Raw genomic sequence first — 26,062 nt, forward strand, 5'->3', positions numbered from 1 at the left:
TCTTAAAAGGTGATTAGGAATTGTTGCTCAGACAGAGATGGTGATGATATGTGTGTCTGTGTGCCCTTATATGCCTGTGCTGGGTGCTAAAATGATGAAGGATGCTGCAGGACTGGAGATTAGAGCAAAAGCCAGGAGGCATGCAGCAGGTGCCCTGTGGGAGCAGGACACTGGAGAGCGGGGTACAGCAAGCGTCAGGAGTGAGGGCCATAGAGCACAGAGGCCTTGGGGCTCCAGGTTTGAAGCTGGAGAGTGACAGGACCGGGTGTGGGATGAGCAAAACTGAGGAGTGAAATACCATCATGTCTACTTAGAGTTAGTTTTCTTCACCAGAAACCTGGCTATCACCATGAGGGGGCTGTTAGGAACTGTGGGCAGGAGGGGTGGTGTGACCCCAAAGCTTGGTGAAACTCTCAGAGTCAAATACACCAAACCGTCTCATCCTAGAAGGAGGGAACTGATGCCAACAGGTTTTCCAATGATTCTGCCAGAGCGGTGTTATTGAAGCACCAGTTATTACATTGGACTCCACCGCCTTTGAGAGGATCACCCTGCTGAGGGGAAGATGACGATAAGCAAGACACTGTACCCTTCTGAGTTACCAAAGTTTCTTTGAGTGGAAAAGACTCTTGACATCAGAGATGAAAGAAATGGTGGGAAGAAAGAGAGCACACATTCCCTGAGCACAGCTGAGGGCCCTGGCATTTCCTGGACTTGCAGCACATTAGCTCCTTGCTCTCTTCTTTCTGAGCTTTCACTGTAGCTTGGGCTTTGTAGGCAGGGCAGCTCAGGTTTAGTCTTCTTTAGCAATGACTTTGAAGACCATTTACTTAAAAGAATAAACACAGTTTTGGGTCTGATGTGCTGGAGATGATCATCGTCAAACTGACTCATACAAGTATTGAAACTCTGCTCTTTGAAGAAGGGTATTCATTGCTCAGGGCAAACTGGAAAGCACATTGTTCAGTTTCCAAGATGTGGCTTGAGTTTCTGATTTACTCGGAAATGCCAAGTACATACCCAGACTAGGGACAGTAGTCCTTAAGTCAAAGTTGACTCCCTCCAGCGTGTCCCGCCCATTCTCTTTTGCTAAAGGACGATGGCTTAGCCTGGTGGAAGGAGAAAGGGCTTTGGCTTGAAAAGACTGGGGTCCAAATCCCAGACTTACCACCTCACACCTGTGTTATCTTGCCCTTAAACCTCGGTTTTCTCCAGTCTGGAATGGGGACGATAACTTTCTATTGGGATTCTAAGGTAGTACTGTGCTTGGCCTATTGTATAATTTTACTTCCCTACTGCCCTTGGCAGAAAAATGTGCTAGGAAGTAAGGAATGTCCTGATACCCAGCCTTCTCTTCTGGGTTGTGGGGATAAAATACTAAATTCTGGGAATGTTGTGTTAACTACATAAGGTACACACAGCAGGGTGCCAGGCACAGAGTAAGTCCTGCCAAGAAGGAGAAAGATTTTACCTCCCACTTTCATGGGGTAATTGCTCACTTTTAGAAGTTTTTTTTTTTTTTTTAGCAAATTCTCAGAAACTATTCCTGAACCAAGAAAGAAATTAAAGAGAACCTCCTTCTCCCACCTCCTCCTCTGAGCCGTCAGAATCAGGTTGACCACATTCATGTGCTTTACTCAGGGCAGAGCTTCTCAGACCCTAACCCATCCCTCAAGTCTGGTTTTCTGGCTTCCCAGCCCATACCATATTAGGCAACTTAGGGGGACTTGTGGGGGGGGGGTTAGAATAAGAGAACCAGAAAGAATTAAGAATGGGCAGGCTAGCAGGGAAAGAAGCGATGAGTGACACAGGAAAGGGCTGGAGGGAGGCCAGTGTGGTCCCAGGTTACAAAATTTGGGGAGACCCTCACTGCTGGTTTACCTGAAAATGCCATGTATGACCCAGAGAGTGAGGCTTCCTGAAATTTTGTGCCCTGGGAGCCACACTGGCCTCCCCTCAGTCCTGGGCCTGAGCCAGCAAAGCTCTTCAGGACTGGCCTGGAGGGAAGTCAGGTGAGTTCAAAGAGACGCTGCAGAACTATTGAAGTTGCCCCACATGGAGAAGGGGCTATGCTTGAGCAGAGAGGGGGCTTAGGCAGCTCCAAGGAAGGACCGCCTCAGGTCCCACGTGGGCACTCAGGAACTCGACTGCCAGTGTTGAGGACACATGAGAAGGGCTTGAGGTGTGTGCTTTATCTGGATCAGCACTACATTCCAGTAAGTTAGTAATACCAGTTCCCATTTTACAGAGGGGAAAATGGAGCCTCTGAAAAGTCCAAAGTCATATAGAGCTAACAGGGAGTGAGACTTCACCAAGTCTGTCTGACCCCAACGCGAGCATCTGCCATGCCCTACTCCATGTCCTTAACCTGGAGAGAGTGCCCATGGGACCCTGTGAATGGGCCCTCCTCTTCCCCGTTGCTCTCCAGCTTCTCCTCCTGCCCCTCCTTCCCCTGTCTAAAAGCGACCCTGGTTTTGCCCTTTCAGTTTCTTTAATCCAAACGGACTCCTACCTCAGGGTTTTTGCACTGGCTGGAAGGTCTTCTCCAAGATCTTTGCCTGGCTGGTTTCCCATCATTCAAGCCTCAAGCCTCACCTCCTCAGAGTGGACTTTCCTTTCTCATGTCCTCTTCTCTCTCTCTGTCACAACGCCGCACCATCTTCACCTTCTCTGAAATTCCTGTCTGACTCCCTTGGCCCCTCCTGGCAGGTCAACACCTGGGAAGCAGGACCCTTGCCTGCCTTCCTCAAAGCCCCTTCCCTAGCTCTTGGAATGGAAAACACCATAGACTCTCAGTAGACATTTGTGATGTGAACTAACCTTTGTGCCTGTTTAGGATTTCAGATACTCTGTGTTCTGGGGTTGTAATTGTAAAGTAATGTCTTGTTCTTTGACCTCATTTCTTTGTTTCTTTTTTTCTAGTTAAGTGTCCTGAAGGAAGCTATTTTCAGGATGAACAATGCATTCCCTGTTCTATTGGATTCTACCAAGAACAGGCAGGTAGCTTGGCCTGTGTCGCCTGTCCCGAGGGCAGGACCACTCTTTTCGCTGGAGCTTTCAGCCAGACTCACTGTAAGTTTTGCAAGAGAAACCCTGCAATGCAGGAAGGATGAAGCAGGGTTTCTCCACCTCGCCTCTATTTACGTTTTGGCTATTTCTTTGTTGTGGGGAGTAAAGTGTGCAGTTTAGGATGTTTAGCAGCACCTCCCATGACTGTGACAACAAAAAATGTCTCCAGACATTGCCAGATGTCCCCACTGAGGCAAGATTGCCCTGACTGAGAATGCCGGGGTCTGCAATGCAGTAACCAAAGAGGCCACCGACCTTGAATGCGTAGCCCCTGCCGAGTGCCGGGCCAAGCATTTTTCACCTGTGCTCCAATCTGCCTAACACCCCTTCCAAATAAATATTATCCTGACTTTCCAGATAAGAAGGCCAGGGCTCAGAGAAGTAACATCATAGAGCAAAGCCACTCAGCTGGTAGGGCACAGGGCTGGCCTTTGAACTTGGTTTTGTCTGATTCTGAAACTTCTGATTTTTTGTAAGCCGACCGTATCAGGTTGAGAAGTAGAAAATATTTTCCACCAACCATCAGTACCACGACATAACTCATTTTCCCTTTCTGGCCCCACGCGTTTGTCAGGCCTGCGTGTACCGGGGCCTTCCTGTACATCATGTGATGTCACTTGGCCTATTTACTGAGGAGTCACCTGACTATTGCTGGGTTTTTCCTAACAAGCACTCAGAACTTGCCTTTTTGCATATCTTTTCACATTAGCCTGAAATTGGGCCAACCTCTGTCTTTGAAAGACTCTGAATGATTTCTAGAATTTTTAAAACACTTAAAAGGTATCAAGGCACCTTCTTTGCTAAGGGTGATTTCCTTGGTGGAGAGAGCAGTGGTACTAGGACTGTAATTCCAGGAAAGTAAATGTAGGGAGGATTTTTGTAGACCGGGAGCCTGACTTCCCTCCTGGAGAAGAACTTTGTACCAGGAGCGTGAGCAGCCCTGACCCTGGGCACCGCCCCGTCCCTGTGGTTTGCCACGACTTGGGGTGCTCTCAGTCTGCCGGAGGCACCCTTCTGAAAGGGTGTCTCTGTAATGTGTCAGTCCTGGTGTACAGAGGGTGGGTGACAGAAGCGGGGAGCGGGGAAAGAGGCTGGGGTCCAGCCTGGCCTGAGGCCCGTTCTCAGCTCTTCCTGGCTTAGTCAGGTCACTTTCCTTCTCAGAAGGTCGCCTTCATTGTCAGTTAATGGGGTCAAGTCACTCCTCGAGTGGTTCTAAAGTCTACGATGGAAATGGTTCAAGTCCCTGCGGTGAGCAGTGAAGACTCGGCCCCCCTGCCTTGTGCGGGGAGCTCTGATAGCATCTCCACGCCACAGTGGAGTCACAGCTCTCCCTGATGTCTCCCTTGATTAGACAAGAGGTTCCATTGACTGGTTGGCAGGGTCAGCAGTGGGACCTGAGCCGAGGGTCTGTTTCCATCGAGACCTTCTCCATGACTCATCAGCTCCCCCGCTGAGTTACCAGGCCAATGTTCTCGGGCACCGAGCAGGACGTCTGCCACCGGTGCAATGATGCCAAGGGTTGAAGATGTTGCCTCAATTTCCCTTTGGTGTTAGGATATTTTTCTGAATTCCATTCCCTTTATATAGTTAGGTCTGTATTATAGTTCTTCCTTATAAACACCTTCCACTGGCACGTTATGGTGGGAACACCTGCCTTATTTTTCTCGTTTCCTAACCTAGCAGGTCACATCTGAGTCTCTGTTGCTAACTGAGTAGCTCACTATTAATTTTATTTGTTTATTGATTGATTAATTCACGTATGGCGTGAATGACATATAAAACATTCTATTTAAAAAGTAGCCTTTGTAACCTCCCCACAGAAAAAGCTGCCATTCATCAATGGTTAATCATATAACGGATGGCCTTAACATATAGAAAATCAGATATTATCAAGTCTCTGGGATGTCAGGAAAGAATACCTTCCATCTCCTTTCCAGTCCTGGAGAACTTAGACAAGATAATCTCTTTGGCTATCATTCATCAAAAATTCATTCCAGCCCCTGCTTGGAGTCGGGTATTTGGTATATAAAACAAGTAAGAGGAAATTCCATGTCTTGAAGGAGAGTGGGAGCTGATATAAAAAGAAAACATGGCGTGAGTAAACGTAGAGTAGTGTAATTAGTATATAATGGAGGTGGGTGTTAAATGCTATTACAGCACCCTGTGCAGGTGCAGTGAGGATTTGCTAGAGCACGAGGTAGAGAAGGGGCTTCCAGCAGAGGAAGCGGCTTGAGCACAGGAATAGAATTCATCTCTTTTCAACTAGCATATCTTGATAGTTTGAGGCCCTACTGTGTGTCAGACACTACGTTTCTGGGATCCGGTAGTGAGCAAAGGCAGCTCTGGTCCCTGCCCTCCTGGAGCTTCCTCCCGGCTGACCTCAGTCCCCTGTCCACACAAGGAAACGTAAAGAAGAACCGTGTTGCTTGTGGTGCAGCAGAGGTGCTGGGAGAGAGGGAAACAGGGGCCCTGACGTGGCAGGGGCCAGGGGAGGCAATGAGGATGGAGCTGAGAGCTGAAGGCTGTGAGGCGTTGATGCAGGGCAGCCTGGGGTCCTGTACACCTGACGAGGGGCCAGGGTGAGCGGAAGCTGTGCTCGAGCAAAGACCTTCCAAGAAGATGGGTGCCCAGGGCTCGTGCTGGGAGCCGGGGTGGACGGGCAGGTTTGACTTCGGGCAGGGAACAGAACACGGAGGCCTCTGTGGCCGGAACAGGTCGCCCAGGCATCATCCTTCCGTCCGGGTGGGGACACTGAAGGGTTGGGGGCTGGAGGGTGCCTGGGTCAGGCCGGCCGCGTGGATGGCCGAGAACCGGCCTGGAGCCCGGAAGCCGGGGGTGGTGATCCCAGAGGCACCGCGGCACTCTCCAGGTCTGCCTCTCGGTTGCAGGTGTGACTGACTGTCAGAGGAACGAGGAGGGCCTGCGGTGTGACCGGGACGGCCGGTACGGGGCACGCCAGCCGGACGGCGGCAGCGGGAAGGCCTTCTGCGTGGACGGCGCCGGGCGCCGGCTGCCCGGCTCGGAAATGGAGGCGCCGCTCTCGGACGCCCAGTGCCTGCGTACGTGGGGCCCTGCTGCGGCCGCGGTCCCTGGGGTGGGGGTGCACGTCCACAGGGCTTCGCAGCAAGACGGAGACATGTGGGGTGCATATGGTGCCAGCTTCGGCTTGGAAAAGTTTTCACCTCTGCGGAAGTGGAAAGAACACGAAAAACCAGCAGGTCTCCCCTTGATCCATCCACAGATTGATCCTATTTCACTCTCTCTGGCTCCTTTTTCCAACCACTGGAAAGTAAGTTTCAGACATTAGGAAACCTCACCCCTAAATACCACAGCATGCACAAAAGATGTGCTTTTTTGTTAAATCTGCTGTGGATTCCTTTTCTTTACGAGTTTGCCTCCATAAAACTGGTCAGCATTTCTCTCTCCATAGGAAGTTGTGGGAAGATATGGTTGCCAATTTTTTAAAAACTTTTTTATATTGAAATATATCACTCATACACAGACATAAACAATAAATGTTTAATAGTTGTGAACTTAAAAAACAAACATGTAACATCAAACATATATAACACCCTACCACCAATAACTTGCATTGTTTTTAAACCTTTTTAAGTAATGATTAAAAACATTGTCAAAATATTCTACTAAACAAAGTATTTTTCCCCTAACCAATTCGAGTATTATTATCTCTATATAATTTATATATGAACATACATAAACAATTTAGTGTATAGTAAAATTTTGAACTTACAAAGCAAACATGTATAATGTCATACAGGGGTCCCATATCAAGATTTAATGCGATTCTGAAAAAAAATCCTATCAGCATTAAAGAAAAAATTGAAAGCACAATCATTAAATTTCTTTGGAAGGGCAAGGGGTCCTGAATAGCCAGAAACATCATAAAAAGGTAAAGGAACCCTCATCTAATACCTACCTACGGTAGTAAAAACAGCATGGTACTGGCCTAAAGATGGACACAATAGACCAATGGAACCAAACTTATGGTTCAGAAACAGACCCTCACAGGTGTGGTCAAGTGATTTTTGACTAGCCTGTCAAACTCACACAGCTCAGGCAGAACAGTCCATTCAACAAATGGTGCTGAAAGAATTGGACATCCATAGCTGAAAGAAGGAAAGAGGACCCCTATCTCACACCTTATCCAAAAATTAACTCAAAATGGATAAACAAAACTAAAAATAAAAGCAAGAACCATAAAACTTCTAGGAGAAGTTATTGGGAACTGTCTTCAAGACCTGGTGGTAGGGGGTGGACTCTTAAGGGTGCCAGTTTTTGTTCCATAGTTCACTTGCTGGGTGACCCAGAGCAAGTTGCTCCCCCTCTCAGATCCTCTCCCTTCCAGGGGCTTCCTGCCTGCTTCCTGGAGTTGTTGGGAAGGTCAACATCCTTCCATACAGTCAATGAACATTCCTGGAGCACTGCCTCGGCCAGGGACAGTTCTCTGATGAGATAATGGGTAGGAAAGTCCCCAGAGACCTGCTGATGTCCTCCAGTCCTGCTGTGATGGGAAATCCACAGAGCAGGAGAGAAAGCACGGGCTGGGGGCCCAGGCCTGGTGTCATCCCGGGGGCGCCCTGGACGTGGGATGGGGACGCTATCGCTTACCTGGGGGAGTGTTGAGTGTGTTAGCAATGGGTGCCTAACAGAGGTAACAAGCATCTCTTAAGAACAACAGAAGACCAGGTCGTTGTAGTTGCTTCTAACCGGGGCTGTTTCCTCATCTGTTCAAATGAGGGGGTGGCCGAGAAAACCCGCAAGGTCCTGGTTCCCTGACTTCCTCTCGTCTTGAGGACTCTGCTCCCCCTTTCCACGGAGTCGCCTTCATCTGCTTGAGGTCCTCCGCGTGCCTTGGCACACCGACAACTCAGCTGTTTCTACGTAAGGGACGCAGGACGTCCCGTGTGCCGGGCACTTAGTGTGTCTTGTCACTTTTAAACTTCATGGTGACTCCGAGGGGTGCCTATGATCACCCCCGGTATTTTAGCTGAGGCAACTGAGGCAAAGAGTGACGTTTCCTTATCCCATAATGAGGAAATAACCCAGAATTTGAATGGCTGGGTCTGACTCCCAAATCCCTGTTTTCTTTCCCCCTTCCACCAAGCCATGCTTTTACCTAATCTTCCTATCTTGTCATTAAATATACACACGTGTGCACACACACACGCACACACAGACTGTCTATCCTCTAGGGAAGCTGGTACAACTAATGACATAAAATGCCCGAGAAAATCCAAATGAGAAGTTTTCATCCTCAGAATAATCATTTCCCATCTCTAGCAAAGAGCTAACAAATCCCAGAGACTTTTGGTGTGCCCATGAATAAATTACAAATCCAGTGAAAGCCTGTCTCGGGCAGGAGTAACAACCAGAGGATTTAGAACTGGAAGGGCTTTAAGAGCTCCGTTCCGCAGCCCTGCAGCCTCCATCCCAGTGAAGGAGAGCGCGTCCTGCAGGGCAAGTGACTGGCCCCAAGTGGATTCTCGGCCATTCTGCGGATACTCCCTAAGGGCTTGCATTTTCACTCTGAGCTGTCTTGGCAGCCTGCTGATGGCTCGGCAGGGAGGGCTGTAAGTGCAGTTTGTACAGCACATCACGAGCTGTCTTCCCAGTGTTCGTTTGGAGACAGGACCGTTTAACAGGCAGCACCAGAAGACTTTGTGAGGACTAGCCCAGCTGGGACATGCTGATGACACTTCCCTACAGGCTCACTTCTGAAAGCCTCCCCAGTGGCTCTCCTTCAGCTTCTTATGCAAAGCCTGAGCTTTCTGGCTGTGCCAGGGGTTTCCGTGTTAAGAAGCTGGGCCACCACTGGGGGGTCAACGTACCTTTTGCTTCTCAGAATCCTCTCCACTTACCTTTGAGAGAAAGTCTTTTTTGAGGCTTTTTTTTTTCCTCCAGAAAAAGCAAAGAGCTTAGAGATCAGCGATATAACTCCCCAAACAGGTATCTACCAGAAGAGGTTTGGCCCTTTTGCACCCCCCGGCGAGCCCTGTCCAGACCTCCATTGTCACCCCCATGGAGTGCTGTCATAGTCTCCCACCTTGTCTTCCTGCACCCCGTTCTGCCCCTTCAGTTATTCTAAAATTGTAAAGTTCTGCAAATTCAGTGCTCCTTAAACTTTTGCACTGGTTCTGCATTGCTCTGCAGATAAAGTGAAAGCATCTCATGCAGACTCACCTCTGGGCTCTAGCCCTATTAGACCCTATGCTCTCTGCAGGTTTGGGCTGCATCTTATTTCTTGTCATAGCCAGAGGAGTAGGCCCTTGGGGATGGCAGAATGGACTGGGCTTTCAGAGCCATTGCAGGGAAGAGGATTCTTCTCCACCTGGATTCCTGTGGCCATTTTACAAGGCAGTTCCCTTGCAGGGGCCAGAGAGACCTTAGAGTTACCATGTGCTATTTTAGTTGATCCTCACAAGGAAACTAGAATTCTCAGAAGTTAAGAGATGTGCCAGGGATGCATGGCTGCCAAGTGGTGGCATTGGGGCGTGAACTGAGGGTGACCTCAGAGCTGCTACTCACTCCGTTAGTACTTGCTGCTTCCAACCCACAGTCCTGCTTGCTGCAGCTTTATGGCATCCCCTTAACCTTGGCCGTGTTGTCTGTGTAAACCCTCATTTACTTGCATGGTTAGTCTGACCATGGCCACTGGAAATATTTCAAGTTCATCTTCCCTTTAAATAAGGGAATTTAAACTTAGATAGCGAATCAATATGAATGCAAAGACTGACATAATCTTATACTTCCCCTTTTCTTCCTGACAAGAAGGTAAATGAGGCACACAGAGTAAGTCATAGCTCTCAGTAGTATATTTGAGGCAGCAGACTGGAGCTACCTTTCTAGGGAATTTCTCTCCTTGGGGCACTCATGCGACCATGGCTGCCCATCGGAAGTGACTGTTTGAGATAACACTCTCAGGCTTCTCTGTAGATGTCAGATTTCATAGATCTGTTTTGTTTTCAGTGATGCGGAAATTTGAGAAGGCTCCAGAATCTAAGGTGATCTTCAGTGCTGATGTTCCTGTGCTGGGCAGGTCCAAGGTCGCTGGTTCTGAGTCCACACTGATGCAGTGCTTAGCAGGTAAGCCATGGTAGGAGAAAGGTGTAGAAATAAGCTCTGTTGATCTTGGCAAGACACACCACACAAGACCAGGACAACTACACTGAAAAACATCCTTTCTCAAAAATACTTGGTGACTTCTTTGGTTTTTCAAAAGGTATATTCAATTCACTCCCAAACTGAAGGACATCTACTATCTGCCAAGAACCATGCTAAGTGCTAGGGAGCAGAATAAAGGAAAATTAGTTCCTTGTTAGGCTAATTGTCCTGGGTGGGAGATGTATTTGTGCATTTTAACAGTGAGGCCGGAGAGGTAGCAATAACAGCTACCACTTTTGGAGCATCTCTGTATCTTTACAAGGGTTATCTCCTAATCCTACAACCACTCATGAAGTAGTAATTGTTATCTCCATTTCAGATAAGGAAAATAAGGCTTTGAGATTTTACATGATTTGCTCAGGGACACAGAATAAGCAAGACCCAGAACGTAGATTCAAGCCAAGACTTGGATGCCAAACCTATCAACCCGCACATTGTGTTATGCCTCCCTCAGTAACCAGTGTGGTTTAGTCATTGTCATTAACACTCTGAGTTTGCATTTGTGTGGCTGTCTGCTTTGGTTATGATGAGCATAAGCTGCTGTTGGTGTCACTGACACAGTGCAAGGCCTTCTGTAGGAGGTGAAAAAATGATCGTGGGATGAATGATCCTCACAGGAGCTGAAGACCAAAGGGTCAGCAGTGTAAACAAGAGGAACCTGCACCAAGAAAGCAGCCTTGATGGATAGCTATGGCTATTTGTCTTGACAAGGACTATTATACACCTGGCCACATAGCTGCACACATGTGTGAATTAGAAGGGCAAAGCAGGGGAAAGGGCAGGAAGAGGAGAAGTAGAAGCCCAGGAAATGAAGATAGCGGGAAGGGCAGGTCCCTCTGTTAGTGTTGCAAGATGGTGTAAATAAACAGGTTGAATGCAGTGTCCATAAAAGGGTGAGAGGAAATAGGTGACAAGGTGAGCGATGAAAGCCTGTCAGGGAAGTCTGGAAAGATGGGTTCCTATCGGGTACCAGGGAGCAGGGCAAGTTAAGCCACGGAGCATGTGAAGATCCAGTGGGGATCCGGGCATTCAGCATCAAGACGATTTTACAGTAGGTAAAAGGGCCATGCCAAGGGAGAGATGTAGAGCTTCTGTAGCCATGGGAGGGCTGGATCTTCTTGGTGAGGGAAAGGGGAGACTGATAAGAACACCCAGTCACTGAAGAGCTCAGCAGCTCCTGGGGAGTTGGAGAGAGATGTGATTCAGTGGAAGCACAAGGCGATGCTGTTCAGGCCATGCAGAAGCTCTGGGTCTGGATCAGTACTTGACCAACCAGGGTTAGAGGCTCACTGCTCTGATCCTGACCGAGAACTTGTATGTCTTTTCAAAGCATTTGTCCCAGAGCCCAAAGCAGGGACTTTCTTGCAGTGAGAGATCAGGCGTGTTCAGATGAGGGAAGAGGAAGGCTCTAGGGCTGGGAGCCAGGTGGGTCAGTAAGAATGACTTTCTTTGGGTTCGGAAGGGGTCAGGCACGAGGGTAAAGGGACCATTTAGCTCTAGTACCTCGTTTATGAGGCCATCACAGCCATATAATGCTGAAATGAAAACCTGTCAGTGATGGAAACCCCCGTGCCTACCTTTGCAGCACAGGCCTTATAAAGCCACATCTTGTAAGATGTCCTGCTAGAGAAGTGAAAACATTTCAGGCACCAGATGCAAGTGCTTTTCCTTGGCCCTCAGAAAATAGGATGGAAGTGCCCACAAAGTGGGTTTCAAAGGCATTTGAGCGCCAGCTCTGCTACCATCTGGTCCTGTGTTAAGGGTTAGTCTTAAACTTACCTCTTAGGATTAATGCATGTATCAACATGAATCATAAAATAATCAATACAAGAGTGACTTGTAGTTGTAATATAGAAGTGTACGTTATTTTTTACTCAACGGATTTACATTTCTACAAGAACTGCTTATTCCAGCTAATTGTTAGCTATCTGCTATCATTATACATGAATATAACACATTGAATAAGTTGTTTTTTTTTGCATATAATTGTGACTCTGTCATTCATTTTTTCACACATTTTTAGAGCCACCCGTGGCTGGGCAGTGTGCTTCATGCTGTTTACAGAGTGTTAACTAGAAAAGGGCCCTGGCCCTCCCTCATTAAGCTCAGGGCTGCTGTCCTCATGAGAGACATAGGTGGGCACTCTACCACATCACAAGCCCCAGCAGGGCAGCCGTCAGCTCCCTGACGCAAATGGAACAGCCTTGAACACAATTGTCATCTCAATGGACTTGAGCCTCACAGAATGGAAGGAATGGAAATGTAAAAAAATTTAAACCGTGCAGATTCTGCAGTCGGCTCGGGTTTAAAGCCAAGCTCTACCACTTAGCTGTGTGACTTAGATAAGTAACTGAATGGCTTGTGGTTCGTTTTCTCATCTTTAAAGGGAGGGGTCAGTGAGTTAATCACACAGAAATTCTTAATACAGCATGTAGTCCATGATACACGCTCAGTAGATGTCTCGTGTGTTTATATTGTGTTTACATGGTGTGTTTGCGTATGTATGTGTTTGTGTGTTTACATTGTGTGTGCATGTGTGTTGGGGCGGGTGGCCAGGCTACATGCCTTCAGCATCACCTGGAAGACACAGGTGGGTGACTGTTGCCGTGGTCCCTGCAGAGTGTGAGGAGGACGAGGCCTGTGGCTTCCTTGCCATGGCCACCGTGGGATCAGAAGTCTCCTGTGATTTCTACGCTTGGACAAACAACAGCATCACCTGCATGACTTCTGGTCAGGTCAGTGCTGCAACCTCATGGCTGTCCCACCTCTGGTCCCTTCTATGACAGACACCAAAGCGACCTAAGCTGAGCAGGAGAAGAAGTGAGTTTGGTGACAGCGGAGCCCATGTTGCTCCATTTCTTCCATGTGATTAGGGTCATGGATGCTGCAACAGGCCAGCGATGGCGCGGACTGGCGTGTACTGTCTCCTAACGATCTGGGAGGGAGAGCTGGAACTCTGGGCACTCCCTCTCCATCTTCCCATGCCCTGACCTGTCTCCTCTGACAGCCTCAGTAGTGTCTCCCTCCTGAAAGGGGTGGGAGTCATTGTCTAGGGCCCCTAAATACCATCTGTCCCTTTCAGTCCTGGACACCAGACTTTTCTTTCATTACAGAAGTAAAACATGCTTATGCCTTAAAAGGGGAAAAAAGATATTAGTTTGGACCATATGAAATTGCTGTTTCTATATGTCAAAGCTGGCTGAATATCAGCAATTTCACATGGAACCATTGAATTAGAATAGAAGGCTACCCAATGAAAAGCAGAAGTCCCCTGTCTCCTACATGCCTATTTTCTGAGCAGTGGCATAGTCCCACTTTGACTCTCCAATTTTTTATGGATCCTTCCAGAAAATGTCTATATATTTATAAGCACCATTTTTCTTTGCTTATACACTATTTTATAATGTGTTCTTTCTATTTTGATTTTCTCACATAATAGTTCCTTTGCTGGGTCTATCCTTTGAAAATTGCCTTTCTTTTTGATGGCCGCATACCCACCCACTCTATGGACGTACAGTTTTTTCCACACTCCCTCAGTTAAGGACCCACAGGTGTGTTAGTGGCTTTGCAACATCACCACCACGGCGCGCCATGTGCCCTTGCCCATGACCTGTGCTTGTGTGTAGACTGTGTGCAAAGGCTAACCCCCGGGGCCATTTGGAAGACAGGCCCTGGAATTTTAGGGCTCTGTAACTAGGGATTCTGTAGCTGCAGGACCTACAGAGGAGGCAGACGGGGGCTGTGGGAGGCCCCAGGCCTGGGCCGTGTAGGGCTAAACCCCGGGCCAGCCACTTCTGGGCTGCCAGGCCATGAACAGGCTCCTCAACCTGTGTTTCCTCACCTGAAAACGGGAGCCCAGCCTTCTGGGGAGGATGAGAGGGGCTAACGCGAGACCACGGTAGGCTCGTTTGAGTTCCTGCTGGTTTAAGCGTTTGGGGGAGGAAAAAAGCCTCTGTTTTTTTCACTATCGTGATTCAGATGACTTGGCCTTAAGAGATATCAGGAGGGGAAAGATGGGGTTGGTGGGTGGGCAGAGAGGATGAGCCTTGAGGGCTGGTGAAACTCAGAGAGAGAGGAACAATGAGGAAAGCCGAGACTGAGGCTCGGGCCCTGGGTGCACCCTCTGCTGTGGCCAGAACACCTAAGTTCGATTTGTCTGTTTCCTGGGGTTCCACGTGTGCTCCCCCATCCTGACAGGTCCGTGGTGAAGTGACTCTGCTCAGCAGGGCATTTCTACCCAGATGGCCCTCAGGTTCTTTGTGGTCAAAAGGTCAAGGTCTGAGGGCCAGAGCTCCCAGTGATGAGCTCCTGGGGACAACAAGTCCCAAGTCATTAAGAAACACTGATTTAAATGAATTCTACTGTTTCCCTAAGGTCAGAGCCAGCTTATGGGATTAATAATAATAACAAAGATGACTGACATTTACTGAGTGCTTACTAAGCACCTAGCATTTTTCTGACAAATGTATTAAATCACTGATCATTTGGTTGGTGCCCTATCCTTACAGCTGCTTATTTGGTGAGTATGGATTTTAGTCTACAGGAAATAGTCTTCATTAAAAATTTAAATTAAATCTACCTCCAGCGCCCAGCCCAGGGGACACACTGTATTATAGGGAGGGTCATGAAGTGGGCTCTGGAGCTGGCCTCCCCAGGTTCGAATTCCAGGTCCACAACTTGCTTATTGTTAATTACCCCTTGGTTCCTCAAACTCCCCATCTATTAGATGGGGGTTCTGATGGTACCTACACCACGGATTGTTGTGAGATTGAAAAGGATTGAATACGTAAGTGCTCACAGCTTCTGCTGCAGAGGAAGTGCTCAGTGCCCGTCATTTGAATGGTCATCATTGCTTTCACTGTTCTCATCCCTCCATCGCGTTGGCAGGTCAGCCCATCTCAGCCATGAGTCAGGCTCCTCTCCAGGGCCCTGGGCTCTGGGCTCTGGGTGCAGTGAGGGTGGGGCGGGAAGCGGGGAGTGGGGGCTGGGGAGCTCTTGATCAGTGGTCATCAGGGACTGGTCCACACTGCCCGGTGCTGAGGCCCCCAGTCCCAGGAGTTGGCTCTGCTGCTCCTGGGCCAGACCTGGCAGGAGCCCCAGTGGTCCGGGTTTAGCCTCCCAAGTACAGGACCCAGCTGTCATCGGGCGCACGACCACAGGAGGCACGCGTCCTGGCTGCTGGGAGCTCCTGGCTCCCGTCCTTTTCTCGTCTGCAGGAATCACTTCCTTCTTAATGTTCTCGAAAGCCCTCACTTCCCTTCCCGGCCATCACCTCTTCAGGGCTGTCCAGCTTTCTAAAAAGCAGGAAGAGCTGTTGTCTTCCAATAGACTCTGCGTTAGCCTCACCCTCCAAAATTCCCATAGCTCGGAAGCTCAAAGGGGGGCAACATGGACCTCAGAACACAAACTGATGTAGACCAATGTATCCTACCACATGCCCATGGTAAAATTGCTGAAAGTAAGTCAGAACGAGAGATCAGCGATAAAATGGGATTGGCAAGACCTTTGGAGATTGATCTCCCCATTTCCCTGCTTCAGGACCTTCGCTGGGTCCTCACTGGACAGAACTGCACCCCTAGCTTGACCTACAAAGTCTTCCAAGGGCATGCTCCTGCTTGCCCTCCTCCCCCGCCTCTCCTCCCCTTGCCTGGCAGTCCAGGAGATCCACTGCTCCAGCTTTTCAAAACACCCATGGAAATCCCTGTCTCTGTGCCTGCTGCTTCCTCTGCTGAAAATTCCCCTTCCCTTTCTGCCACCTAACCAACTCACACTCATATGTCAGAACCTCACCCAGATTCACTTTTTCTGGGAAAATTGTCTAGTTTCCCCTTTTGTGACAGAATTAGACACTCTCCTCTGTAATTACACGTGTATTTGCAGCTAACACTCTGAGCAGTAACTCACTGCTTACATGTCTGTCAGCTCCAATAGACTGGGAGAAACTGACATGCAGGGAGCACCTCTTAATCTTTGTAACCTCAGCACCTACCCTACTGCCTGGTCATGGCTGGATTTGATAGTTGTTGGCTGAATGATTGCTAAAGATGAAAGGATGACAACTCAGTCTCTTTCCATTTGCAGGAACAAGGTGCCTTGGGTAACTTGACGGCCACCAGCTATGGAAGTCTTAGGTGTCAGGTGAAAGTGAGAAACCGGAATCAAGACTCTCTGGCGGTGTATTTGAAAAAGGGTAGGTCGGTTCAGAGCCTCAGCGACGTAACGCGGCCCTGGTCGAGAGCTGGGGGCATCTGGGGAGGGACCGGGCTGTTCCCAGCCCCCGCTCCCTGCATGAGCCCAGCTCCCCTCACAGTAGACTTGCCGCAGCTGCACTCATAGGACAGGCGCTGCTCTTCTCCCACGAGTTCCTCTTGGCTTGTATGGCCCTATGTGATCCTCATCCCCGCCTGGCAGGGATTGGGAGTCTCATTCCGCCAGGGTGGAGCTAAGAGTCAGCAGCCACAGTGCTGAGGGGTGGAGGAGCTGGGCAGGGGCCAGCTGAGTGCAGGGTGCGCATCAGGCTGCTTCCGGCAGTGTGGGGTCCCCCTCCAGCAGGCCCACCCCTCTTGGGTCTTCTGACTCCCTGAGCTTCTACTTTCTCTCCCTTCGGTCTCTCTCTCCCTGAATGTTGTCAAACCTTTTCTTCCCACCAATCAAAACCTCAAAGTCCTTCCTCTGATGACTCTGCATAGCAGTGGGTCTCCACCTGCAATGGGCAGGCCAGCCCCCGGGGGTCTCTGAAGATGTGGATGTCGAGGCAGTAAGTCCAGGCCAGGGACCAGCTTCTGCATTTCTAACAACATCCCGGAAATGCTGGTGCTGCTGGGCGGGGGGCCACGCTTTGAGCAGTAAGGCTGTATATTGTTTTATAATTTATAGTTTCCTTCCCGTTCTTCCTTTCATTGCACCCTCTCGGATACTCTTGGAGGAAGGCAGAAGGAGGATTGTCATCCCTGTTTTGCAGATGAGTGAGCTGAGGTTTAGAGTGATTCAGAGAGTGGCCCAAGGCCATAGGGTTCGTATGTTGAGGAGTTGGCCTTGAACCTCGGGGTGTCTGAACTCCCCTCCTCCACCTGCAGAGGGTCACGGGGGAGCACTTCTGTGCTGCAGGCCTTCCCCACGCATCCCACAGTCCGTGCTCTGCTCACCTCCCGCCTTCTCTCCATCAGGACGAGAGGGGCCAGTGACGTGGGTCCTGATGAGTGGCCCTTTGCTCTCTGGGCCTTGGCTTTGCGGTGGCTAAGGGCAAGGCCCAGCAGGCTGCCTGGGTTCGAAACCCAGCTCTGCCACTTCCAAGCTGTGTGTTCTCAGGCGAGTTAGGTGACATTCCAGGCGTGCATGTCCTCATCGGGAAAACAGGAGACACGGAGAATGGAGGTTATCGGGAGGCTGGAATGAGGTGATGCCTGTAAAGCTCCTAGAACAGCGCCGGGCACGTGGGAAGCTCTCAGCTAGGCTCTTCCCATGGTCATTTTTGTTCTTGCTGAAAAGCTCCCGACACCTGAGGCTGAAGTGTAGACCAGACCCTGGACAAAGTGGGCTGCTCCTGGGACTTTGGGGCTGGAGTGAAAGTGGGTGGGGATGTCATCCTCTTAGGTCCCTATCTCAGGGCAGGTGGCCCAGGGTCCCAGCAGCCTCAGATTTGTGCTGGCAGCAGGTGGCCCGGGGTGTGGCCGTCTGCAGCCTAGGGCAGGGACAAGGGCTGGTGCTTCTCTGTCTCAGGCCCTCCTCTCGCCTGAGGCTCCCTCCTCTCTCTGCAGAGGGTTTGTCTGGGAGAGTGGAGGCCGCCAGGCTTGCCACCAGGCCTTCTGCCTCAGCGTTCACCGTTCCCTCCAGTTACTTCCACTCTCCACTTTTTAAAAGGGCAAAGCAGAGAAATTATTTTCTAAAAGAGAAAACTAAAATAAAACGAGTAACTCCTCCCAAAACTGTTCTTTAAAACCATACCTTGGCCTTTTAGCACAATTTAAAACAAATACAATCGTTTTTATTTTCTGAATGTTTTCTTTTTTCTTAAATTTCTCATCTCCTGAAAGCTAATATTTCAGGGAAGCTTGCAAGGGAAATCAAGAAACTTCCTCATTGCCGAAATAAATCAAGGACAAACTGGTTTTTTGCATTTTGTTCCACCTTATTTATAAGCAGAAAAGGTGCAGAACCAGGCATGCTGGATCCTGGCTTCATGGAAAGAGAATGGAGATGGGGTTCAGCGAGGCCTGACTTCAGACTCCTGCCTCCCCCTAATGAGCTCGACCTTTGGTTAGAAAGAACTTCCTTCCTTTCCTTGAAGCTCAGTCTCTTTTCTTCAAGCTTAGGGGGGAGGACATGGCCCCTGAAAGCATTCAGCATGGCCCTTGGACATAGCAGCTGATTATGTCCACTTCTGCCCCTGACTTAAGTGACCTGGGGGAAAGGACTAGAGGAGGAGCTGGAGACACTAGCTTGACCTGTCACCCAGGGCCAGCCTGTCTGTGTCCACTTCCTGTCTGTAGACCTTGAACACAGAGGATGGAGGAACCAGACGATTCTTCAGAATTGGGAAGTTGGCTCCCGAAGGTTCCTTAGAGAGTTTCTAGCCCAATGCTCTCGTTTCACAGATGGGTCTAGAAAGAGGAACCACCTTCCCAACACTGCATCATGGCAGAAGTTGGGGACCGCAGGGTAGGAAGATCTCTCCTACCTGTCCCAAGGTCCGGCATGCAAATATGGTGTGGGCAGCTCAGCACAGGGACTGCTCAGAAATATTTACTGAGCACCCGCAATATGATACACACTTTCGTAGGTGCCATGGATGCAGCTGCCAACAAAGCAGGCAGAGTCAGTGAGTGATAAAAAAAATTTTACCATCAACAATATAATTTCAGAGGGTAAAATGAGATGAAAGCAAGCAGGGTGATGGGGTAAAGATGGATGTGAGCTGCTTTAGGGTGCTCAGGGAAGGCAGCTCAGAGGAGAAGACACTGGACCTGAGACTGGAAGGATGAGACGGAGGCACCTTGCCCAAGTCTCGGGAGAGGGGGTCCTCTGATGTGGAGGAGGACAAATGAGCGAGACAGGGCGGCACCGGCCATGGAACTTTCTGCAGCAATGGAAAGGTTTTCTAAATCTGTGCTGTCCGAAAGGCTAGCCATTAGGTCCATGTGACTGCTGAGCACTAGGAATGTGGCAATTGAGACACTTCCCTTTGATTACTTAAACTGATATTTAAGTAGTCACACATGGCTGGTGTCTACTGTACTACACAGCAGGGAACAGCTCCAGGGACTCAGCTGATGGAGAGGCAGGCACCATCTCAAGTAAGTTAAGTACACAGCCGAGGGCAGTAGAGCCTATAGCAGAGGCACAGACAAAATATAAGAGAGACCACAGGGAGAAGAGATGAGTCCTCACCCCCCAAATCTGGGGGAGGTGCCCTTAACATTAAGCCAGGCCTTGGTGAGGGATGGCCGGAAAGCTTGGCTAGCAGAGGGAAAGGGGCTGCAGCAGCAACCCTTAGAGGGCCAGGATGCCGGCTCCTGGGGGCTGTAAAACATCTGCTGGGCGCCAGCTATGTGCAGGCTCACTGCTCGGCCTTTTGGGGTACAGGCTCTCATTTTATCTGCTCACCACCCATGAAGATTACATATCTTCCTCTCCACAGTTGGGAAAGCTGAGCCTCAGAGCAACTGGGCACTTGCTCGACAGGGTGTGGTGGGGACGCAGTCGGAACCGCCTGGTTTCGAAGCCTGTGCTTCTTGGCCCTCCACTGTCAGCGCCGCCGCCCCTCCAGGCACGGGAGTCTGCACATACAGCGGCTGGGGCAATGGGAGGACATGGAGCTGGGGAGAGTGCAGGCCCTGGAGTCCCTTCTGCCACCCCCAGCTGTGTAAAGTTTGGCAAATGGAGATAATGACAGGACAGACATTTTGGCTATAATGCATCTATCTGTTCCTGAAAAGTCTCATGTTTGCAAAAATGATGCACTAAAAATAACACTTTCTATTTTTCTTTGGGAAAAATAGGGCTAGGGACAGACAAACCCAAACCATGCCACTTTTAACCAGAGGACTGATGAAAGCAATAGCAATCCTGTTCAAAGTTCTAGCACAGTTTTTGAAAAAATGTGTGTTAAATATGCCAGAAAGCAAGGCTCTATGAATACGAAAGGGCACAGCAGGTTGGTGGAGGAGGGGCATGCTGGGAAAATCCTTCCACACACCAAGCAACATCAGCATCACGGCAGCGCAGCTCCCGGGAGGCCCGGTGTTGGTAGGAATTTGTGTTCTGGAAACGCATGTCATAGCAGAGCAGACAGAGCCGTCTCTTGAGGGAAATGAAGTGAGACGATGTCGGCAAACTACATGCCGCGGTGTGATGTATACACTTAGCGCTCACTCGATATTGTTGGGAATGATAAATGATAAGGGCCAGGTCCCCACGCACATCCTTTAGATTCCCGAAGGTGCGGGGCTGTTTGTCCAGGTGTGCTTTAGGCCCCAGCCGCCCCCTTGCTGCACAGGTACACCCAGAGGTCCCCTGGCTCAGGCGCCTCATCCGGACCCCACACGGCCCTGTGCATGGCTGGGTCCACGGCCACGTGCGATCAGCAAACTGCCCCACTCCTCCGTGCCTGGAGGTCTTCTTAATCGTTCTCCTGCCTTTCCCCCAGGCCAAGAGCGCGCCGTGATGAGCCGGAAACGCTTTGAACAGACCGGTTTCCATACCGCGCTGCCGGGGACCTACAGCGCTGTCGCGTTCTCGGCCGCCGGAGCCAATCTCACCGACGCGCGCATCTTCTGTCTGCTCGCATGTGACCCTGATTCGTGCTGCGACGGCTTCGTCCTCACACGGGTCCGAGGAGGTAATGCTGGCGGGGCGCGCCGAGGCCGTCCCAGGCCACGACTGTGGGCGAGGCGCGGTGAACGTAAAGGAACAGGGAAGCCAGGGAGACCCGGGACACCCCGCAGAGATGGCCAGGGGCAGTCACAGGCGGGGGGACCACACCCCAAAGAAGGGGATATTCAGAGACACAGTCTGTGTGCCACTTACCCTGCTATCGTGACACTAACTTAATCCCTTCCGCGGTCTTCTGAGGAGGTGTTTTAGCTCCATTTGACAGATTGAGAAACTGAGGCTTGGAGAAGTTAAAGCGGTTACTCAGAGCCACACAGCCTGAAACGTGATAAACTGGAAAGTGACCCCAGGTGTACCTTTAACACACCTTATTGCCCCCTGGGAAGCTAGAACCAGCCAGGCCCATCACCAGGATCATTCCCTCAGCACGTATCTGTTGAGTACCTGCTGGATGCCAGGCTCTCTGAGCAATAGGACTGGCGTTTCAGGGGTCTCTCAACAGTGTGGTTGGCCTTCTGTTTATAAAAATAAATCCACATGTTGACTGTATAGCCGATGGTTGAAAAGGGACTTTGGGGCCGTGCAGACCTGGTTCTAGTTACTGGTCTGTCACTTTCTGGCTGTGAACTCTGGTCAAGTTGCTTAAACTCTCTAAACTGCAGAACCCTTGTCCATAAAATGGAGATCATGACTACTTGTTATAAAGATAATAGGTGCAAAATGCTGGACATGGATTTGGCTCCTGGGGTGCTATGAATTTTGTTACAGAGGGATTTAATTAGTGTTCATATGTGGACTGACCCTACCTTTACCTTAGCATTAAACTACGTTGCATTAAACTGATAGGGAATTCTAAAGATGGGGGAAAAAATGCAAGTAGTCTGATATATATTTTTTAAACCCTTGTTTTCAGTCAATCAGTAAACTTGAGTTGGTTGCCATATGTGTGCAACCCAGTAGGTTGGGCATTGGGAGTAGATGAAAGGAGCTTAGACTCTGGCTGGGAAGGCAGGGAGCACCATGAAGACTATGGCTTCATTCATTCATTCATCATTCGTACATTCATGTGTTCATCTGCTCTGCCATTCAGCAATCATGTGTAATTGCTGCATTAACAAGGCAGCGTATGAATGTCTGATGGGGCAGAGAATGTGGGGGGCCATGGAGTACAAAAGAGGGAGATACCAAGAAGCTGGGAGGTCAGGGAAAGCTTTCTGGAGGAGGAGAGACGTGGGCCAGGCTTTGAGGGATGAGTAGTATTTAGAAGAAGAGAGAGGAGAGTCTGGTTCAGAGTGGACACCCCGTGAGCTGAGGTACAGGCAGGGTGACTCCATGTGTCTAACAAAATATTAACAATCACGTGGGCTTATCAGAGAGCCACTGCCACATATAAGACCCAGGGTTGCGATCACCTCCAGACTCATCGGTAGAGGTCTCTCCTTCTGAGAAAGGCTAAGCCTGTCTGTTGGCTCTAGAGCCCTTGCCTCCACCTTCCTGGGGACTTGCTCCATCCTTCAGGGGTGTCTCTGCTCTGTCGTCAGCCCTTGCCTTCCCTCGCTCCCCCACCCCGCATGTGCAGTGGTCTTAGCTGCTCTCCTCCTTAAAACCCAAGAAAACCTACGCTACAATGCTCTGGATTGCCTGTCTCCCCTCCAGCTCCTGTGCTTCCTTTTCCTACCGCAGACCCTGCCACATGCTCTGCTAATGGCCCCAGGTCCCTGAAAGTGCTCCTGCCAAGTGCGCTGGTCACAAGGGGACACCACCTTCCGTTCATCCAGAGCCTGATTAAGGAGGTGGTCGCCACTGCTGGCCGCACCCCTGCTCTTTAAACTTGCTCTTCTCCCGACTGCCCTGACTTCCTTCTTGGACTCGGGGTGCTCTTTCCTGCTCAGTGTCCTGAGAATAGTCCTTAGGTTCTGTCTTCCTCTCATGAGATCCTCAGGTCTCTGTTTCCAGCTGAGAAATAGAAATAGATCCAGAGCCATGTCCTCTTCTGCCGTCTGGATGTATCTCCTGGGAGGTACTGCAGCTATCTCTAAGTCAGCAGGCCTCTAAATGAACAAGTTAGATTTTACCCGAAATGAGCTGTTCTCTCCTGGATTTACCACCGCAAGGTCATCCCAGCATAAACCTGGGAATCAGGCTGACTTGCTCCTCAGCCTCCCTTCCTCTCGGCTGATTTTTCCCTCTGATTTCTTGTTACCTCCTTCTTATTACCTTTGGAATTGAGGTTTTCCCCACCCTCTCTGCCACGTGTGTTTAGACCTATACCATCTCATTTTGCTCTTGGTAATTGTGTCAGTCCCTTAACTGCTCTCTCATCACCACCATCCCAACGGCCCAATTCTAGGTTCCCCACCATCCACGTCAGCCTGTACTATATACCCTGCTCATGCTTTCTTCCTTCTGGAACACTATTGGTTCCTTCTCTTTGTACTGAGTCCAGCGTGTCATCTCTCCTGGTGGATTATCACTGCTCCAGGCTATGAAAGAGCCATTTATCCCCTGCACTTAAGAGAGCGCCAGAACACTGGAGACACAGAGTTATTATTGGTGAATTTAGTTGATCTAAAAGAGAGAACACAATCTATCTGATACCCAAATTCCCATGGTCAGCAAAGTGGAATTACAACTCAGGTTTCCTGGCTCATGGTACAAAGGGATTGTGCTCTATTCCCCTCTCTCTTCCTCCTTCTATCAGTTCCAGAAGGCAAAAAGGAAAATTGTTCCTTGCTAGGCTCTGAAGGAAAAGTAAACATTGCTTTGGAAACATATAATAAGTGTTTTGCATTATTCAGGGAGATAAATGAAGACTTTCCTAAACTTTGAGCAATATATAGATCTTAACTGGGTGGAAGGAAGAGAGACAATAATGCTAGACGAAGGCCATGGCATGTGTAAAGGCCCTGTGGCAAGAGGGCACTAAAGAATTTTGATTTTATTCTAAGAGCAATTGGAAGCCCTTGAAAATTTTGAGCAAAGGACTGTCATGATAAGATTTGAGCCTTGAAATGAATGCTTTGCCTTGAGTGTGGAGCAGATGTTAGATGGGGGGTAAGAGTAGATGTGAAGAGATCAGCCAAGAATCACTACAGTGGTCCAGGTAAAAGAGGGTGGTTGCTTGGACTTGTGTGATAGCTGTGCAGATGGAAAAAGGGGGACAGATTCAAGAGATCTTTAGGGGGCAAAATCAGCAGGATTTTGGATATAGGCATTAAGGAAAAGGGAGGTCAAAGGTCATTCCTGGTTAGATATTCCTGGAATGGAGAAAAATGGAAGATATTGGAACTGGAGCTGGTGATGTGGGAGGGAGATATGGGAAGATGAAGAGTGTGCTAAGTGTGAAGTGCCTTTGAGGCTCCCACATATGTGGGCCAGACCTGAGGGCAGGTCGGAGCAGGAGATGAAAGTGCATGAATTACTCGCATAGGGATGATTTCAGAAGGTCTGGGTCGGATGGGGTTTCCTAGGAAGAGAGTGAAGAGCGGAAGATAAAGCGGGGGTGGGACAAACTTATGAACACCTCCTCAAGGAATAGAGAATCTGCAAAGAAGAGAACGGGGAGCCAGGGAGGCAGGGTGAGGCCAGGGGAGGGTGGTGCTGGCAGCCAAGGGAGGAGAGGCTTGAAAGCTGAAGGCAGCTGCCAGCAGTTTGACTGCTACTGTGAGTTCAAACAAGGTGATTACTGAAAAACGAGAATTTTGCTCACAGTGGTCAGCGGTGGCCAAAACGAGAAAGTTTTGTTGGAGTCGTGGCGCCGGAGCCCAGATTGGAGCAAATTCCTTCCTATGATCCTTTCTAGGTTTAATGCCATCTAATTCTGTGATGTGGATTCATGCTATTGTTTAGATAAACCGAGGCACACACGCATGCACATAGAGTCCCACGGACATTTCTGTGGTGTAGGTGCAGCTATATGTAGAAACAGTGTAATGGGAAATCCAGGAGGCCTTCCTCCAACTCGATGTCTTTTCTCGACTGGGGATACCACACTCCCCCAGCTGCCTGATTACTCACCAGACCATATGGTTTTCCAAGATGGAAAAGTTGATTTCATTTCCTTAGGATCTTGTGGAAGAATTATTTTGCTCCACGGTGCAGTAAAACCACACTTTTGGCTAGTGGCCTGCTTCCTCTGCCCTCCAAGACAAACCTGGGATCCGTGGAATTGTGCTGAGTGGAACCACCACCCAGCCATGCAGAGAGCAAAGCTCTCTTCGAGACACATCCAGTATCAGCAGATGTTTCTCCCAGGCTTGTGCTGTGGGCGGATTTGGGGTTTCGACTCTGAAAGCTTTGGGTGACGTGCTGACAATCAGGAAAGGCCCTTCTGTGCCCTTTCCCTCGGCCTGGAAAGTCCTTGAGCTTTCTGGTGGTTGCGCTCCTCCCTTCCGCTGCCAGCTCCCAAAACGGCCTTATTTCCACTGAGAGTGAATGAGCGAAAGTTCACGGGGCCTCTGCACCTACATTGTGGTTAAGGCAACTTGGAAGTGGGGCTCAGAAGGGCCTTGTGGGCCCAGGCTCTGGGAGGTGCAATTGAAGCCGGCGGGACGGGGGTCAGCAGGGCGGCTTCTGAACTTGGCTGAACCCTGCCTGCCCAGCACACAGAGCTCCCCTGGACACATCAGTGCTAGTGAAAGGACGTGCCCGAGATTTCTCTTCAGAGGTCTGGGAGCAGAAGGGAGACTATGCTGTGCTGTTGGGTAATTCCATGGTTCTGTGTTTTGGCTTGCAAGAGGGGCAGACCACGATTTGCAGATCCTCCGAGCTCTCACCTGGGCTCCTCCTGCCACATCAGGGGCTCTCGTGCCCCACGGGCTCCTCCTGATGCCCCAGGTGCTCTCCTGCCCCATGGGCTCCTCCTCTGACCCCAGGTGCTCTCCTGCCCCATGGGCTCCTCCTCTGACCTAAGGTGCTCTCCTGCTCCACGGACGCCTCCTCTGACCCCAGGTGCTCTTGTGCCCTGCAGGCTCCTCCAGTG

General features: G+C 49.8%; 1 protein-coding gene across 1 annotated transcript in view; it reads left to right on the forward strand.

Moving 5' to 3' along the window:
* The window catches only part of TG (thyroglobulin), a 249,481-nt gene that overhangs the window by 41,865 nt on the left and 181,554 nt on the right, over nucleotides 1-26,062 (forward strand). Inside the window, exons 21-26 of the mRNA XM_058276072.1 lie at nucleotides 2,923-3,072; nucleotides 5,958-6,128; nucleotides 10,057-10,173; nucleotides 12,871-12,986; nucleotides 16,333-16,441; nucleotides 20,897-21,088. Coding sequence (XP_058132055.1) covers nucleotides 2,923-3,072; nucleotides 5,958-6,128; nucleotides 10,057-10,173; nucleotides 12,871-12,986; nucleotides 16,333-16,441; nucleotides 20,897-21,088 — 855 coding nt within the window. The remainder of the gene's footprint in view (nucleotides 1-2,922; nucleotides 3,073-5,957; nucleotides 6,129-10,056; nucleotides 10,174-12,870; nucleotides 12,987-16,332; nucleotides 16,442-20,896; nucleotides 21,089-26,062) is intronic.

This window comes from Dasypus novemcinctus, chromosome 14 (genome assembly GCF_030445035.2).
Source record: "Dasypus novemcinctus isolate mDasNov1 chromosome 14, mDasNov1.1.hap2, whole genome shotgun sequence".
In the NCBI taxonomy this organism is placed as follows: domain Eukaryota; kingdom Metazoa; phylum Chordata; class Mammalia; order Cingulata; family Dasypodidae; genus Dasypus; species Dasypus novemcinctus.